The 14,005-nt window shown below is 35.6% G+C and overlaps 1 protein-coding gene across 1 annotated transcript in view; it reads left to right on the top strand.

Moving 5' to 3' along the window:
- Positions 1–14,005, top strand: part of NSF (N-ethylmaleimide sensitive factor, vesicle fusing ATPase) — a 188,182-nt gene that overhangs the window by 147,742 nt on the left and 26,435 nt on the right. Inside the window, exons 16-17 of the mRNA XM_004480564.2 lie at positions 6,940–7,006; positions 9,539–9,618. Coding sequence (XP_004480621.1) covers positions 6,940–7,006; positions 9,539–9,618 — 147 coding nt within the window. The remainder of the gene's footprint in view (positions 1–6,939; positions 7,007–9,538; positions 9,619–14,005) is intronic.

Below are 14,005 nucleotides of genomic sequence, written 5' to 3'. Positions count from 1 at the left end.
ATAGAACAAGCTGATGTGACTAAATAGTGAAAAAACTATGTGAAAATATCAGTGATTTATAAAACTATACCCATTAATAAAATGATATAGTCTTATTTTTAAAGGCTTGAAAATGAATGGAAGAAATTTTTCTTTCCACTAGATTTGCAAAAAAGAAAGAATCTTTGAATATCCTTCTGTAAATCCCACTGCAAATTGTAGTCTACACAGAACGGAATCATGGTGCCTAATCCTTCTCTTTTCATGGTTCAGTTTATACAAAGAGCAGAGCTGGAAATTGGATCTTTTGACATCAGTTACTAAGCAACAGAATTTGGATGTTTTAGGTTAACATCCTAATATATCATATAGCTGGTTCATTGAAGTTTGTGCATATATTAACTGAGAGAAGCAGACATTCCGGAAGTGACTCCAGGTCCCTTTATGGCTGGGGGGTGGGCGCTGGTTGTTGTTTCATTAATACATGTGTCTTTGGGTTCTTGTATCTGTTTGGCACTCAAAGGAGAATGGTATAGGTCTTTAGCCAAACTTTCAGACCTTGTGACTTTTCATATTAAGAATACCCTACTCTGTGGCTCATGTTAATGTGAAAATGTAGGACTTTTCCCTGAAAATCAAGAAGAAGAAATAAAGGATTTTAAGGTCCTTCCAGGGAGCTTTAGTGCTTTGCCAAGATTTTGGTCCAGTTCCTGAGGCAGATTCATTAAGACAGCTAATGTTTTCTCAGTTTATTCCCTACTTATTTTTTGAAACTAGAGATTATTACTGATAGCCCCTATTTGGGTTCGTTTATGTTTTTAAACACTACCAAATATGATTAAAGTGTGCTTTTAACTAATTGCTGACAGATTTACATTAGGGATTTTCTAAGCCATCAGAGTCCTACTGTCATCAGATTCCTGCTAACTAGGTGCTTCACCCCAACCACTTCAGAATTGAAGTGAACTCTTTCAGCCTCTAACAGAACCAGAGAGTTTGGCTTCAGTTACCTAAGAGCACTAAAGAAGTTATAGAAAATGAAGGACAGAATCTCCCTAGAACACTCATTACTATGGTTTGTTGTTCTGAAAGGCTAGGATTAACATGGCGCTAACACTCTTTTGGTTTTGTTTTTTTGGTTTTTTTTCCTAACACTGCTGTGTTCCCATGTGTATGCATGTAGACTCTGGGGTCTGCAGATGCTGCCCCTCCCCCCCACAGGTGACTCCCACCTTGTTTGAAGAATCCATGAGTGCCTTGGGAACTTGCAGTGTCTTTGTGGACTACGTTCAGAGCTGCCCTAACCCATGTGTGGCAGGAGCCCCTCTTGGTCCTCCTCCTCATCCTTGGGACTTAGAGTGCTGCCAGCCATGCTTTTGTGTGAGCTGGGCTCCCCGCACTGGGGCTTGTCTCTCGGGACTTGCAAGCCTGTGTTGTATGTCTTCGACCATGTTCGCATGCAAGAAAGGTGGAACCGAAGGGTTTAATGACGAGAATCTCATTATGTGCACAACTAGAAATTGACGGTGAGATTCTGTGTTCTCTGGAGATGTTCTTCATCCTTTAGAATAGACTTCAAGTTATTTTCAAGCTGGTGCCACACATTTCCACAGTTTTCCTTTTTCAGTCCATTCTTTGTCTTTAACCTTCTCTTTCAGATTTCCCACCTGACCCTAAGACTCTGTATATATGCTGATAATTCTATGGGAAACTCTTTGATAACATCCCAAGTTGCCTTGGGCCATCCTGATTTTCATTTGTTATCCCAGTGTAATTACTAACAGCTTCCCCCTTTTACTCCCAAAGTGCCTTGGTTTGGATGATGTTATATGATCCCCTACTGATAACCTCTGCTGCAAGGGAAGGCTTGAGCATCATACTTTTAGCTTATAAAACAAGAGGGTCAGAATTTAAATTTTAAAAAAAAAATTTTTTAAGGTGTTATAATATCCAACCATTTTAGCTCCAGCTCTAACCCACCTGGCTAACTCTGTCGTTTTGGCATTATTTGATCTGCAAGCATCACCTGTCTGTTGTGTGCTGTTACTATAGGTAAGTGTGGCACTTCAGTTGTAGTAGTCTTACCACGGCAGTTTGAATGATTTTGTTTTTTCTCCATCTTTCCTTCTAGTACCAATCCTCCTTTTTGGGTTTGTTTACCTAAAATTGTGGTAGTATTTCCCAGCCAATTGTGTAAATAGCTTACATAGGCTTTTGTGGCAGCTAAAATCTCATGTACTTGCCAGTCAAATCTGAGTATTTTAGTGGTAATTCTACTGGAGACTGGGCCAGAAATCCAGAGATATTAAAAGGGGAGGAGACTAGACAGAAAATGTGGATCCAGGCAAAAGAGTGAAGACCTTTTTTACACTTGTGACTTGATAGGGAAAATAATTGATATGTGAGAAGCTAGAAAGGTGTAGGTGTATGTGTATTTAAACGAGAGTGGACTAGCAAACAGAAACTAGTCAAGTTACAACTGGAATTGTACAGCTTTTGTCATGGTTAGTATTTTGTTAGAGTTGGCTGCAAGTGCTCGTCTCCCTCCAATGATAGTAATTAGTACATTAAGAGCTGTCTATAAAAAAAAAAAAGAAAACTACATTAAATGGATGCTGAAGATATTTTTCTTCTAAAATGTTATAGGTAACCTATGCAGTCAACTGTGAAGTGATTCATAATACTACATGAATTATAGTATCTGAGATAAGTTGCTGAGACTTCATAGCATTGTCATCAGTTTAGATCCCAGCAACGTCCTGAGGAAGGTTCCTGTAGCCATAGATGCTCCATACTGCTTTCAAGTGGGAGACTACTGCACTTAGTCAGGCAATGATGTCCCAGATCCTAATCCATGGTGTTACTTCTTGACAGACTTATATGCTTGTATCTGAGCCTTTAGCAGAATTCTGAAAAAAAATGTTTTGAGAAGACAAAGCATTATTTTCAGTGATTTTCTAAATTCACCTGAATTTATAGGATGCACACTGGCTGCTATATTGAGCCAGTCTTCAGAAAATAAAGAACCCCTGTGGAACTGTTTCCAAACTTTTCTGTTATCTTGAATTCACCAACTCAAAACCAAAAAGAGCCATCATTATGTTATCAAGGGGCTGTGAAATAAATATCCTATTTTTCTCATTTCTTCTTCCTTCTTTTAGAGGAGGTGTTTGTAAAGGGCTCTTTTCTTCCTGCTCTTTAAATGTACTCATGATTCATCTTCAAACCACCTTCTTCTGTCTTTCTTATTTCAATTGCCAAACCAGGATCCTTGACTCAATTTCTCCCTCATTGCCAAATCTATTCATTCACCAAGCCCACTCCATTCTACCCCCCTAAATATCGCTAAAATCTCTTCCCTTCTCCACACCCACTCCCCTGCTTTTTTTTTCCAGGCCATCATCGTTATCACCTGGGATTCCACAGTCTCAAGCAACTGTTAATCCTCTCTAATGCTTTCCCATACATCAGCCAGAAAAATGTTTCTAAAACATAAACCTGACATGTCAGTATCTTGCTTAAAATCCTTCAGTGGCTTTTTATTACCTTCACAGTAAAATTTGAACTCATTTGAAATTTGTAAGACCCATGTCCAGGCTCCTTCCTCACCTCTTCTGCTTAATCTTTTACCAGCTCCCCCCTCCCACATGAGATTCACACACCACACACCATCACCACCACCAAACTCTTCATTTTAATTCTTATTTTGTTTTATGTCAGTTCCTGCAATGCTCCTGAATTTTCTCATCTCTGCCTCCTGATATTCTCTACTCTCTTCAGTCTCTGCTTAGGACACTTTCTCCCCACTTTTCCACTAGTTAACTCCTTTTCATCTTTCAGATCTTAGCTTAAATGACATTTCCTGAATTTAGGAGACAGTCCTTGACCCTGTAAGTTTGTGTATCAGTCAAGATATGATGCAATAAGAAACAACCCCCAAATCTCAGTGGCTTAACAGAACAAAGTTTATTTCTCATCCATACTATATGTCCATCAGGTCTGAGCAGAGGAGCCTAGAGACCCATCTTTGAAGTAGATAATAAAGGCTCCATCTCACATGTTTTTCCATGATAGCCACGGCAGGAAAAAGGGAATATGAAGAATTGTAAAAGGCTCACAAAGCTTTCATTAAGTGATACATCATTTCCACTCACATTTCATTAATCAAAGTGAGTCCCATATTCATGCCTAACTTCAGAGGGGGTGGGGAAGGACAATGCTACCACATGTCCAGAAAGCATCCCAGTGACTACCATAGCCGCCTGGCAGCATACCACCCTATCAGCTCATATTTTCTCTATCATAATAGCATCATACTCTGTTATAGTTAGATGTAATCTGCTTCCCCACTCTAAGTCTCATGAAGATAGGCTCATATTTGTCCCATTTATTACTGTCTCTTCAGTGCCTTCATTAGTGTTTGACACATAGTAGGAACTAAAAACTGTGTGCTAAATGAGTTAGACAATACTCCAAGATTTAACACTTAGCCCTTTATTTTCCTGTAACATTTCTCCTTGGGGATCTTGGTTTCCTCTCGTGGTCTCTGTAATCACTGTCATGTGGGTGATTTCCATACCTTGACTTCTGTCATACATCTCTACCTACTTACCTGGTATTTCTACTTTAATGTAAAATGTGTAATTAAATCTAAATTCATTCTTTCAGTAAATATTTATTGATTGCTTTCTGGTACACTGTTATTTTAAGTGATGTGAGGATAGATAGATAGTGAGACAGTACTTGCCTTAAAAGGGCTTATAATCTAGTATAATATAGGAAAGAATACAACAAACCCATAACAGATACACAATATACAAAATCCTGTGCTGAGAGAGAGGAGAGACAAGTGGCTTGTGGCAAGGTGGAATTAGAATTTGTTTCAGCCATTGAATCCACTGAACAAAACTGAGTACGATTCCTTGCTTGATATTAGAGAGAACATGAATAGAGTGAAGCTTCTATCTACCTCACGGCCCAGTGGGGAGGCAAAAGACTAGGGATGAAATGACAGATTTGACTTTGACAGTGTGGACAGGTGATTGAGGGATAAAGGGAATGGCACAAAGAAAGCAGTTTCAACAGAGGAGTTGAACTGATTAAATATTTAGAGTTAGAAACTGTAGTCAGGAATTTTCTCCAAAAAAGATACAAGGGTGACCTAAATTAGGATGGTGTCAGTGAGAATAGAAAGGAGAAAACACTTTCTTCATGCATGCGTGCAGCAAACATTTATTAAGTACCAGTAAGGTATCAGACTCTTAAAACATACTTAGGAAGATACCCCCCAACTTAAGGAGCATGCAGTGTATTGGGGGAACTTACCAAATTGTTAACATGAGTTGTTTCTTTGTATTGTTTTGCTTTGCTTTTTTTGCGTCTTTGAGTATGACTTTTGAGCCTAGAAAAGACCACATGTAGCTAATTTGGGGTTAAAATGATCAAAATGCAATGTATTAAAATATAATTTAAAATCTAGTCTTTTAACAAAAAGTAAAACTTAAGCTTTCCAAAAAGTCCACTTACATCTCTTGATCTATTTGTAAGTCCAGAAAAATTTAACAGTTACTTAAAGGGGGAGTTTTACAACTTAGTTAAATTCCTTTAAATATTTTAAACTGTATTTACATATTTAAAATATTTGATTTTCCCTTTGAAGTACTTTGATTGTCTAACAAAGCATTCTAAGTTTTAAAGGAAATCTATAATAATTACATTTATTTAGTTGTAAATTAAAATTAATAATATAAATATCTTTACCTTTACAGTATTAATTGAAAAGCTATTAAAATTATCTTCTACCTTTCAGTTTAAGAGCTTATCAAAATTAATTACTCAATTGCATATTTTAAATTGGCCTAGCAAGGCTAATCTATTAGTCTAACATGGTAAATTTTCTAAATTGTTATAAATATTGTAAGTACGAAGAATACACGGCTTGTTTTTAAACTTAGCATGAAAAATGTTATTATGGGTTTGATTGACTATTTCTGTACCTAATTCTGAATCTCTTAGAATTAAAAGATTCTCTCTAAGGAAATATTATGCCACAACAGGCAAGATGGGGGAAGGGTAACCATCTCAGTGCACTGATGTTACTTACCAACCAGAGAGACTGGCTTGGGATGCAGGAATTGATTTTTACTTGTGACATCAGTGGAACCCACTGAGCCCCGTTTAGTCTCTGGGATAGGAAGCCCTTTCGTTTACAAAAAGATTATCTCAAGGGTTTGTGTATTTATATTCAATTTATAGTTAAACTAAATCTTCTTTCTTGATTTGTAATTGCTACATCCTTGCCAGAATATAACAGCTCTCACTGTTTGTTTTAATTTGCATTTCTTTGACTGTCTTAAGCAATGTACTAGTTCTAAAGTTATACCCTCTAATCCTTTATACACAACTTTCTTTTATAACTTCTTTTACCTTTATAGTTTGATTTGAGTGGTTAGGGTTCTATTCTTTCAGTATCATTTCTGCCAAACAGGACCACAATTCTTCAGATAATGAAAAGATATCTGATTTTATTCTGCATATCCCTCATGGCTCATCTAGCTCTTGAGTCACAACATTAAAGTCATGCTCCTGACACAGATATGAGAGACCAATGTTATAAACGTGGTAGAATTTGTCAGTCTATTATTGATTTGCTATTCCTCAGCATGCCTAAATGTGACACATGCCACTTTTGGTATTGAAAGCAGCATTATCCTGTTCTTTGATCAGCCATGATCCAGTTACGTGGTCTTGGGGAAGTCATTTACTTGCTTCGGGCCTCAGTTTCCTCATTTTTAAACTGCAAGGACTATTTTGATTCTAAAATCGTATTAGTCTATTGAATTCTAATTTAGTGAAGTCTTATGTGGTTTGTTTTTATATTGTTCAGGAATTAACTTAATTTTCTTGGAAATTGTCCTAAGTATGCAAGGCAGTGAAATAAATAGTTTTGCTTTCTTCCAGATCTTTGATGATGCATACAAATCCCAACTCAGTTGTGTGGTAGTAGATGACATTGAGAGACTGCTTGGTGAGTTACAATTTATCATTGTACTATTTTTATATCACATTACAGCTATTATCTCAAATATTATAAGATAAAAATAAAAAGTATTTGTTTTTCTCACCTTGCAATAAAATACATTATTACCTCATACCTGAAGTCAACTATGTTTTTCTTGTTACATATGTCTTATGACCATCACTCCATTATAAAATGCTTTCCAGTAAGCGCCCATGTCTCCTATTATTTTGTACTCAAACAGAGTGCCATGCCCATAATAATTAGTAATTTTCATCAATAGATATATTTTCCCTTTAGTACCTGACAGAATTAATGAAAGAAGGGTTCAGCATTGGAGTAAAATCCACAAATTAGCTATAACTTAGGGTAAAAGCTATAAATTCTGTGTACCTCAGTTTCTCCTCTTATAAAACAGAGATTATAATCACTTCCTTTCAGAATAATTGTAAAGACAAAAATGGGATAAGAAATGTTGAAAACATTCGTAATGTTAAAAGTGAACAATGGGAGCAGATGTCGCTCAGTGGTTGAGAACATGCTCTCCATATACGAGTTCCTGCGTTCAATCCCTGTTACCTCCTAAAAAAAAAAGTGCTCTATAGTTCCTCAAAAGTTAAACATAGAATGACCATATGACCCAGTAATTCCAATCCTAGGTATATATCCCAAAGAATTGAAAACAGTACTCAAAAAATATACCTACACACATGTTCATAGCAGCACTATTCACAGTGCCAATAGGTAGAAACAATCCAAATGTCTATCAACAGATGAATAGATAAACAAATTTTAGTATATATATACACACAGTGGAATATTATGCAGCCATAAATAGAAATGAAGTTCTGACACAGAGCTACAGCATGGATGGACCTCAAAACCATTATGCTAAGTGAAAGAAGGAAGCCGGACACAAAAGGTTACATATTGTTTGATTCTTTTTGTATGAAATATCCAGAATAGGTATAGATCGATGGGTGCCAGGGTTGCATGGGGGTTGGGGGTACTGTATAATGGGTATGGGGTTTGCTTTTGGGGTGATAAAATTATCGTAGAGCTAGATAGAGGTGATGGTTGCACAACTTTGTGAATTTCACTGAATTGTTTACTTTAACATAGTTAATTTTGTGGTTATTGAATGTCACCTCAATTTTTTTAAAATGTGAAAACTGTTCTATAATAATTTTCAAAATTTATTAATATCTCATGTTTAAGTGCACTCCTATAGGATACAAAGATGAATAAGACTCAGTCTCTGCACTGTATTAACGCAAAGAAATAAACTACAAATAATGCCAGAAAATTGTTACTTCTACATTTTATTTCTCTGTAACAATTAGATCAATCTGGAATATTGATCTGTAATAAACACTATAGGAGTAGGAACTTCAGGAGTGACTTAAGTAGGTGGCTAGTGACTTAATAAATGTTTGAAAATACTACCCAACACGTGATTAATCCCTACTTCCTTAAGCTGTCCATGATGGTAATGACTTCAAGTTAACTGTTCTTACTACACCTTCCCCATGATTTTCAGACTGCTTTGGCTCCTCTCTTAAGGCTACCTACTTAGTCATTTTCCTAAGTTTAGGTAATGTTTGTTATAAAGCAAAGCAGGTGTATTTGTGAGGTCTCCTTAAATTGATATTTTATCTAGTGACCTGGGTATTTGGTCCGCTATTTCTTATACATCTCAACTCAGTTTATAAGACTGTTCCTTAGAATGCTTTTAGGCACATACTCATAGCTCTGTGTAAATTCCTTTATCTAAACACAATTGAGATGTGTGGTCATAGCAACACTACTATATCAGGAATGTGTGACCTGTGTATATATTCACTTGTTTGAATAGTTCATTCATTCAAAAAGTATTTGGTGCCCTTACTACTGTGCTAGAATTATTAGAGCCACAGAAAAAAAGAAATAAGATGCTGTCTGTCCATTATATAATATATATTGGCAAAAATTAATGCAAAATAGATTGTGTGTTTTGGATATTGAGAAAAGGGAAGAATCACTATTGATTTCAGGAGGAGATGCTGCAGATAACTCTAAGTATAGGACAAGAATGCATATACAATATGAAAAGAAAGCTATGGAGATAGCATTTGTGCTAAACTTTGAAGAACTGGTAGAAATTTAACAGGTAGAAAATTATTAGTTCTTTACCATCTGAGTGACAGTCACAGTGGCCTAGGTACTATATTGCTGTTTTGTTGCCTATGTACAGTTTGCAGTGATTTCTTTGAAATGCTTGGTAAATATACCTTTCCACCCTAAAACAAACTGTCTCTGTAAACCAGACAAAGCTGCCTTTATGAACTCATAGTGAATATTTAGAAAACTTTTCCAAATATTTTACAGTGGAGGTTCTTGTAATATTTTAAGCATATAAGTTTTTGGATTTTTTTCTTATTATAGGTAGTTGCATCATTGTTATTTAGGACTATCTTTACTACTGATATAGAAAAGTCTGAATGCTTGAAATATGTACATATGTATAGCAAATTCCTTAATGCAATAATGTTTCTCTTTCAGATTATGTCCCTATTGGCCCTCGATTTTCTAATCTGGTATTACAGGCTCTTCTGGTATTACTGAAAAAGGCACCTCCTCAGGTAAAATACCAATGACGATGAGGATGATGAAGAACATTTCAAAGAATTTTTCAATAAATTGCATGTAATAGTACATTCTCTAAATAAGCAGGTTATTGTAAGCATATAACATTCTGTGGTCAGAGGGATTTTTGAAGGTCACTGCTCGGACAGCCCATCTTAAAAATGAGAGAAATTTTCTGTTCCTTTTCTCAAAAATCTCACAGTATAGATTAATATTGTATTTCATTTGTTTTATAAATTTTCCACTATATTATACATCCCTATCCCCTCTGTCTCTCTTGAGACATTATGATATTGATGTAAAAGGAATTAAATACACGTCTACATTCATTTCACTTATCATTCATAAAGTTTTCCTAAGAATTTGTATTTGGGGAAATTAAAGTTTATTTCCTATAGGCAGATTTATTATTTTTACAGATAAGCTTGAGTTATTTCTCTTGTGTCGTGTGGCACCTTTGAGAAGTAAGTTTCTTTCTAGTCAGGATCTTGGTTCATATGGTTGCATACTTTCCTGATGTGGTGATTTTGATAGCTTAACGAATTTAAAACCAACCTGTGAGGCTTGGTTAAGTATATTAATTACATAGAAGCTGCCAGAGCATGTTTGCTATAACCCAAGACACCAGTTCTGTTGATCAGTCCTGTGTGTTGTAACTTCAAGAAATGCCAATCAAAGCCAGATACAGAGGGGTTAAGCACTAACTTGAAAAACATCTTTATGTCTGTATGGGAACATCATATTTGACCTTAGAGATGAACTAAACTGTATGGGAAATACCTAACGTTAAGCTGGTGAATCTAATTTTTAATTAAACAGTTAAAATTATATGAGCATGTGTTTTGGAGCTAAAGTGAAAGACTTATCTTGATTTCTAGGTTATTTTTTTCTGTATTTCTAAAATAGTGAAAAGAAACATAACTTACAACAACCTTGAAAATTTACATGTATGTACTGTGAGAGGGTTTTTAATCATCTTTCTATGAACTGTCATTCCCAATAATTGGAGATTTAGCCTATCCTAAGTTGAAGTTGGAGAAGTGAGTATATTCTTTCCTTCTCTGATTTTTTTTTTTTTACAAACATGTAAATAGATATATTTAAAGTTGCTGGAATATAAAAATAATTTCTCCCCAGTTTCTACACATATCACAAAAATAATCCTTTTTTGTCAAGTTAGCATTTTTTAAATTATTAGAATGGGAAAGTTTTTCCAGACATTTAAATTTATTTCTTTCAGTATTCAGCTTTTTAACTAAAATGAATTTATGCTACAAATCATTTTGGGAAAGAAAGAAATAACCTTTCAGTGATATTTTTAATCTGCTGTCCTTTACATTCTTGAATACTGTATACACATTGATGTAAACAGGGAGAAATCCCCTGGCTGAGAGTTATTTGTAATCCAAAATAGACCCTCACAGAAATAAGCAGAATATATAAACAAATGATGTACAACATTTTAAGTTAAGACTTTAATAAGAATAATTTTCTATTTTGTAAAAATTACTGTAAGATTTGTGAGGGAAGAAAGCTGATTTTATATTTTTAAATCTCACAAAGTCTGCATAGAGACTTATATATAGGCATTTGGATAACCTCAACAAAATATATTTTTTGAGAGGCCTCTCATGTTGGTAGGGTTTAAAGTGCTTTAGTATTACTAGAGCTTGTATTTGGATGAGGTTAGAGTGAAAACTTTAAAAAGTAAGTGAAGTTCAGATGGTCAGTGTCACATGAAAAGATGCTCAATGCAAATTTAAACTGCTATGAGATACCGCTTTACACCCACTAGGATGATTAGAATAAAAAAAGACAGATAGTAACAAGTGTTGGTGAGGATGTGGAGAAATAGGAACCCTCATACACTGTTGGTAGGAATGTGAAATAGCATATCCGCTTTGGAAAACAGTCTGACAGTTCCTCAAAAGGTTGAAAATAGAGTTGCCATATTATCCACCAAGTCCAATGTTTATGCCCAAGAGATATGAAAACACACGACCACACAAAAACTTGTATACAAATGCTCATAGCAGCATTATTCATAATAGCCAAAAAGTGGAAATAACTCAAATGTCTGTCAGCTGATAAATGATAAACAAAATGTGGTATATCCACACAATGAAATATTATGCAGCCGTAAAAAAGAATGAAGTACTGATACATGCTACAACATGAATGACTATTGAAAACATGCTAAGTGAAAGAAGACAGACACAAAAGGCCATGTAATATATGATTCCATTTATATGAACTATCCAAAATAGGCAAATCTATAGAGATAGAAAGTAGATTAGTGGCTGCCTAGGGTAGGGAGAGGATGGGAAGAATGGAGTATGACTGCTAACGGGTAGGGAGTTTTTTGGGGGGATGATTAAAATGTTCTAAAATTGTAGTGATGGTTGCACACATCTGTGAATATATTAAAAACCACTGAAGTGTACACTTTAAATGTACAAATTGTATGGGGTATGAATTATATGTAAATAAAGCAAGTCACACACACACACACAAAATAAATGATTTCAGAAGCTACTTAAGTGATGAAAGGAGAATTATATGGAGAGCCAGAAGTAAAGGATGAGCATCCAAGGTACATGGCACAGCTTGGGAGAATTCTTAGAAACAGGAACTGAATCATTAAAAAGGGATGTGGAATGAATTCCTCTATGGCCTGGAGAGGAAGGATATAGGAATATGTAAATAATAAAAGGATCTGGTTGTTTTAGTGATCAGAAATTGCAGGGAATCTCCTTTAAGGGAATGTCAGACTGTCCCTAATCAGAATTCAGTGGTTCTGACCTGGACTGCTAGGATGTGAATCAGAAATCAGTGTCAGTGACAGAAAAACTTTGTTTGTAATATTTCTAGTTGGCATATATTTAATAAAATTATGCTTTCTCCTTACCAACCTTGCTTTTTAAATTAGTTTGTATTCTCAGGAAAATAAGGGAAATGTTTCAGGCTGATCCATTGTCAATATTTGTCATTCTAACATAGATGCATTCACATCACCAAACCATTATCATATAGGTTTTTAAGATGTTTTTTATTTTCAATTAAAAGTGTATGAATCTGAATATTGCAGAGATGTGTAGAGTGGTAGAAATCTATTATTTATCATTGGCACAAATGAAAAGTTGTAGGCATTGTTCTTTAAAAGAGAAATTGCATATATATACAATACAGTAGTCATATCAGTCACAGAATCCTTAAATTTTTATTTGTTGTAGTTCCAGTTTTCACACAGAAAAAAATGTGTGTGCATGTGTACACATGCTCAAATGAAAGAATCCCTTCAGGGGCACTATGTTGTTATGTATCAAGATATTCTCTTTCTACTTCTACCCCTCCCCCATCGCCCCCTCCCTCGTAGTAAGTTGGCTTATTAAAACTGGTTCACAAACCCTCCTTTTTTTTCCCTTTGTGATTCCCTTGGTCTTGGATTTTCAGTGTAGGACTAAAAATGCAAGTCAGATTTCAGTTACTAGGATAATTTTCTTTGAATTTTAAATTTTTCTAAACAAATGCATAGATTTTTAATGACCCTGGTATTCAGTGGATTTGCTTTAAATTTAGCTGGAGAGTTAATTTCATGACTGATTTATTAGCCCTTTGAGAGTATAAAAAGTGGTATCTTTGGTTCAGAAGACTGAAAAACATCATCACATTTTGTTTAGCATCTTTTTAAAACCAATTAAAAGCTTTTCTAAAATGGATTGAACAGGAGAAAATAAAACATGTTCCCTAGGTCTTTATTTCAATCAAGTTTCCCTGTGTTCTGCAGGAGAAGAGATTGAGGGGGGATAGAAAAAATTGAAAAGGGCTGTCCCAGCAGGGAGCCAAGCCGGAGAAAAGGCTTCTCTGAGAACTCAGCAGCAGCAGCTAAGAAAGCTCCCAGCCTGCTTCATCTACATGCAGAGTCACACAAGGCATGGGGGTGCTCACCATCACCACAGAGGTTTCACATGTGCTTCCCTGCTGATTCCTGTGAAAAGCTAACAATTGGCTTGGAGGGTAAAAGACCATTGCAGTTCACCCTCCCTGAGCTGGATGTACAATTTGTCCAGTGTTAGGAAGTGTCCGGCTTAGCAGTGAGAGGCTCGAAGACACCCCTCCTTCCAGTGCGATTCCTAAAGCCGTCTCTTTTACTTGATGACACTGGGGCTTTTTTCAAGTTTTGCAGATTTATGAAAGTTGAGGTGAATGTGCTTTTTAAGATCTGGAGGATGAAAGCCTTAGTCTTAATGTCAAGGAAGATGCAGTAGTAAAGCAGTAAGGCCAGGCAAATCTTACTGCAACTTGTGAACCAGTGGCTATATTCTTTTTCTCTTTTTGGAAAACAAAGTACCTGAAAAAAAAAAAAGACTCCTCAGACTATAA

The sequence above is a fragment of the Dasypus novemcinctus genome, chromosome 21 (genome assembly GCF_030445035.2).
Source record: "Dasypus novemcinctus isolate mDasNov1 chromosome 21, mDasNov1.1.hap2, whole genome shotgun sequence".
Classification (NCBI taxonomy): Eukaryota; Metazoa; Chordata; class Mammalia; order Cingulata; family Dasypodidae; genus Dasypus; species Dasypus novemcinctus.
The sequence above is the reverse complement of the archived record's forward strand: the minus strand, read 5'-3'. Positions and strand labels throughout refer to the sequence as shown.